This window comes from Athene cunicularia (genome assembly GCF_003259725.1).
Source record: "Athene cunicularia isolate RWA chromosome 6 unlocalized genomic scaffold, athCun1 chr6_part1, whole genome shotgun sequence".
Lineage (NCBI taxonomy): Eukaryota > Metazoa > Chordata > Aves > Strigiformes > Strigidae > Athene > Athene cunicularia.
The window spans coordinates 5444657-5449266 of NW_020799105.1; the positions used below are offsets into that span (position 1 = coordinate 5444657).

Consider the following 4610-nt stretch of genomic DNA (forward strand, 5'->3'; position numbering starts at 1 on the left):
GTGGGGGGGTGGAGGGGGATGCAGAAGGTAGAAACCCCATAGTGTTTGTGTAGCTCAGGAACCTGCTCAACATGAACTGGCATTACTCTGGAGATCATCTTTGGCTGACCTGGAAGGAGCATCCTCAGTCCGTGTGACTTGCTGTGGCTCCAGGGTCTGTCACGTTACCTCTACTACAAAGCAGGAGGTACAGGCAGACTTAGTGGTGTGCTCAGGGTTGTGCAGTGAATCTATTGGCAGAGCTTTGGACAGAGCTTGTGTCCTGAATCCACAGGAGCCGGCACTCTGGTGATGAAACTATTCTGCCTTTGTGTGTGTTTTCTAGATGGAGTGGTACTGGTCCCTGTGTTATGGTAACTTAAGAACTGATATAAATATCCACCAGAGAAAATCTAGCACTGGTAGGACTGCAGTACAGAGGGTAATGGGAATGTATTAAACGAGGCTTTGCTTGAAGACAGATGAGAGAAAGAGGTGCTAGTTTCCAGTTTAAAAGACAAAGAGGAATGAAATATTCTATAGGCTTATTCAGACACATTCAGAAACGTGGGAACAAGGTAGGTCTTCTGTAACGATACAGTCCTGGGCAAAAGCATTTGTTGAACAGTTTCTTACAGAAGACATAAGGTCCTAATACTTTAAAAACAGAGAAGGCAAAGTAAGAAACTGTATTTCTTGTGGAAATTAATATTTTCTTGCCAATGAGTCTTTTCTTCCTGACTTCTAAGGCAAGAACCTTTCTCAGAGCTGTACTCTCTACTGGTACATGTGAGGGAATAACAATATAGCCTGGTCCTGAGTTGCACAGCACCTTTATGACCAATTCTTTCTTGTAATTGCAGTTAACAGTCTAACACTATTAATTCATATGAAAATCAGAGCTAAGGCTTTAGAGGTTTCTCCCAGCCAAGAAGTGCTGGGTGGGCTTGGTGGGTAATTACAGATTGTTCAGAAGCAGCATACCATTTATCTATTTTATTCTGATATCCTTTCTTCTAGGCATTGTTTGAGACTTAAAAGGGCAAAACAAATCCATACTTTAACACCAGAATTCCATTTGTGAGATGCCAGGGCTGAAACTGGAGCATGCAAATGAAAATACCTGTCAGGACACTACAGCATTTGTTTCCTCTATGATTTGCAGCAGCGTGCCCTGCCAGCAAGAGCTGTAAATAGGGTTGCAGAACAGACCAGAGCTGGGAAGATGAGTTCCAAAGGCCAGTGCAGCCAGAAGAAAGGCCTCTATCAGCCTCACAGAGGTGGGGACTTTTTCCTTGAAGAATTTGATCCTTCTTTTGCATCTTTACTAGGTGCTCACTATTTTTCATTGCCTCTCCAAATACTGCTGGTTCTCCCCTTCCCCTTTCATTTAATCATCTTAGTGTCTCACATGGAAAATGGAGGTAGTAAAGAGAAGTTGCTTAGCCAAGGACAGTTTGTGGGGTTTTTTTGCTTAAAAACGATTCCTTGGGATTATGTGTCTGTGGCTCTTTGTGGGTACTCATCACAGTTGGCTTACTGAGTCCTTTTCTTGTTCTCACCATCTACTGGACTGGTCTACCAGTGAGTAGCTGCTGCTCCCATTGCCACTGCTCTTTCTCACGCTCTGGTTCTTGCATGCCTCTTGCCACTTCAGCTGTTTCATGTCCAGCCTACAGACAGACTTTGCTGGGCATCTGGGTGGCATGGGGGTTGATAAGGGACACCCAGCTTCCCACTGCCTTTGGAAGAGGGTCTCCAGCTGTACCCAAGACACTGAACTGGTCACTTACCTGCCTCTCAAGTCTGGTTTAAAAGGACCCTCAGAGCATAATGCAAATGTTGCCATTAATTCTTACCAGTTAATTGTTACTAGCAGGAAAGCAAGAATTACAAATTCCACTCATTGCCTGTTTTCTAGATTCTGGGACTTTTTTCTTTGCTCTGCCTTGTGAGTGCTGGGTGGTCATGCAAGATGCCGTAAGCAAGCCTGGATGTCTTCTAGTCTTGAGTATCCTTCTACTCCAAGTGTCATGTCATGTCCAAAATAGCTGTATCCCCAAGGGGGTGGGTGGTGCCAAAGGAGAAACAGATGGGGACATGCTTCATGTATGAGGTGGTATATTTCCATGGCATGTTTCCTAAAGAAACAGCTGAAACCAGACCTCAGCTGATACAGTTTTACAATTACTGGATGCAGTCTGAAAGGGTACTGGACCAGCCTCATAGTCCTCCAGGTATAATTTTGGGCGAGTCTCTGAACCAAGTTTTCAAGTATATTTGAATGTCCCTGATTTAGGTGTTCCCGAGTACGCTTCTATTCCCAAAGCAAAGAAAGTCTGTTCCTCTGTTCCTAACAAGTGGATAGCAGAGTTCCTTGCCTCATGGAAAAACAAATAAACCTGTTAAAAGATTGTGATATAGCCATATCTCAAGATGAGGGGGTTATTTAAAAGTGACACGAACAGATGGGTGGGTTGTTTCCCCTTGTTTTCCTCTGTTGTGGAGATTCTTGTAGACCACATGATACTCTCTCCTGCTAGGATCTCATTTCTGTTGCTGGTCTGGCATGTCTAGAACAGGCTACTGCTTTGTCCAGGAACAAGGGTGGATGCTGCAACAGTCACTATGGTAGCTGATGGTGCAAAAAGCTCTCTTATCTATTGAGATGCCAAAGAGCTGTTGAAAGGACAGGAGTAAATGCACACAGACCACTATATTACTTTTGCTTGCTCCAAAGGAAAAAATGCTTTATTCTCTGCCAGAGATTACTTCAAATGTGTAGCCTTTGATCAGCTTTGTTCCTGGCTTGCAGGAAGATATTTGTTGCATCCTCCTGGGGATGGGCATCAGGACTGAGCTCTCTTGGAGCTGCAGAAAGCAGCAAGACTATGGGTATTATTGACATGGCTTCCATCACTAGGCTTTCAAGTGGAAGTTCTTCTGCCTTTCAACTTCAGGAGCATTTCAGAAATCACAACAGAAAACCATTACAAAAAGAACAAACAAATACACTAATGGTATCAGGTGGTTCATCAAACCAAAATATCAAGGCTCCTTTTAAAGGAAGTGTTTCTCTCTTTTTGATCAATCCTGGTGATGTTTAATGAGTTGCTTTCACTGTGTGAAGAAATCGGATCACTAGCTGGGGCAATTGGCATAACTGTATTGAATTCAGCAGAGCTCCATAGATAGACATCCTGAAGATAGTTTGGCTCTAAATTTGATGCTGAAAATATTGAGTTGGGTTATTTGATTGAGTCTTATGAACTACAAGAAATCTGCAAGAGTTTTTAGGTAAGCAAGGGACAAATATTTGGGGCCTGATGGCTCATTATACACTAAAAGGACTAATAGTTGTAAAGGTAGCATCAAATGCAGTTCTGCTATGGAAGTCCTATCAGAAGGTCAGCTGCTGGCACATGGATGTGGTTTCAGGAGTACTTATGACAGACCGGATTGCTGCAAAGACTAAGCTGAAAAACAGGCACAAAAAGATCAGTCCATAATGAACTCAAACAGAAAACTGGAGAGTGATTTAGCAAAATAAGAAACCCAATATATTTCACTTTTGGTCAGCCCCAAATCTTTTTTTCATACTGGAATAGTTCTTTTTAGGGGTTATTTAACACATTTTTACAGCTCTTAGTCAAGTTTTGAAATGAAAAGTGGTTTAGCCTTGAAAAGTGACAAAAATCCAACTCTACTTTGGGAACAGGACTTCAGCTCCTCACATGGCCTTTGGCCATCAAAACTCTCCAGTTTCTTCTTTACACCCAACAGGTCTGTGGGGCACTACACTGACAGAGAACACAGCTGAGAACAGAGAGCTTTATGTGAAGACCACACTGCGAGAGCTGCTAGTCTATATTGTATTCTTGTTGGACATCTGTCTATGTAAGTAACTGTTACATCTCATAGGTGTCTTTTCTGTGTGCAGCATCAGAAAAATAATGTGAGATTTTATTATTAGACTTCCTCACTCTGTTGTAAGTGTTAAATTTATTGTACATGCATTCATTGCAGCAAGCAGGTATGTCATTAACCTACAGAATAGCAGTGGTACACAGAAGTAAAGTAACTGACTATTGCTCTAGACCTAATTGATACTGGTTAGGTTTAAGCAGTATTTCCACCCACATTATCAGTTCTAGCCATTGACTCCACAGACCTGGGAGAATCTGCCCAGGGTCTTGTCTTAGTTTCACAGCAAATGTTCAAGCCCCAGAGAGCAGCTCTAGAATCTTCCTGAGAGCAAAGACAGAGTTCAGAGAGATTTTCCCCTCTGAGACTGAAGGGGTGGCTGAGGTGATAATGCAGATGGCAGCTCACACTGTTGTTCTTGGGTGGATTCAATTTGTCCCTGTACTGAATGCTAATAGACTTTGTCTGCGTAAAACAATGGCTGTTTGTTTTCTGGGAAGCTTCATTCATTATCACAAATGAGCACCTGTGGCATGGGACAGAGAAGAGGATTATATTTCATGGACCCTGTGGCAGGATAGACAGGCAGACAATACCAGCCTGAGTTACTATCACACTGGCCCAGGGAGACAGTGCTTCAGTCACTCATCCTAAAGAACTACGACATGCACACAGGTCTCTGTGTGGTTGCACACTGACTCATCCGG

The 4610-nt window shown here is 42.9% G+C and overlaps 1 protein-coding gene across 1 annotated transcript in view; it reads left to right on the forward strand.

Moving 5' to 3' along the window:
• PKD2L1 (polycystin 2 like 1, transient receptor potential cation channel) overlaps positions 1-4610 on the forward strand; it is a 16213-nt gene that overhangs the window by 411 nt on the left and 11192 nt on the right. The window contains exon 2 of the mRNA XM_026851286.1: positions 3763-3876. Within this exon, the coding sequence (XP_026707087.1) occupies positions 3763-3876 (114 nt within the window). The remainder of the gene's footprint in view (positions 1-3762; positions 3877-4610) is intronic.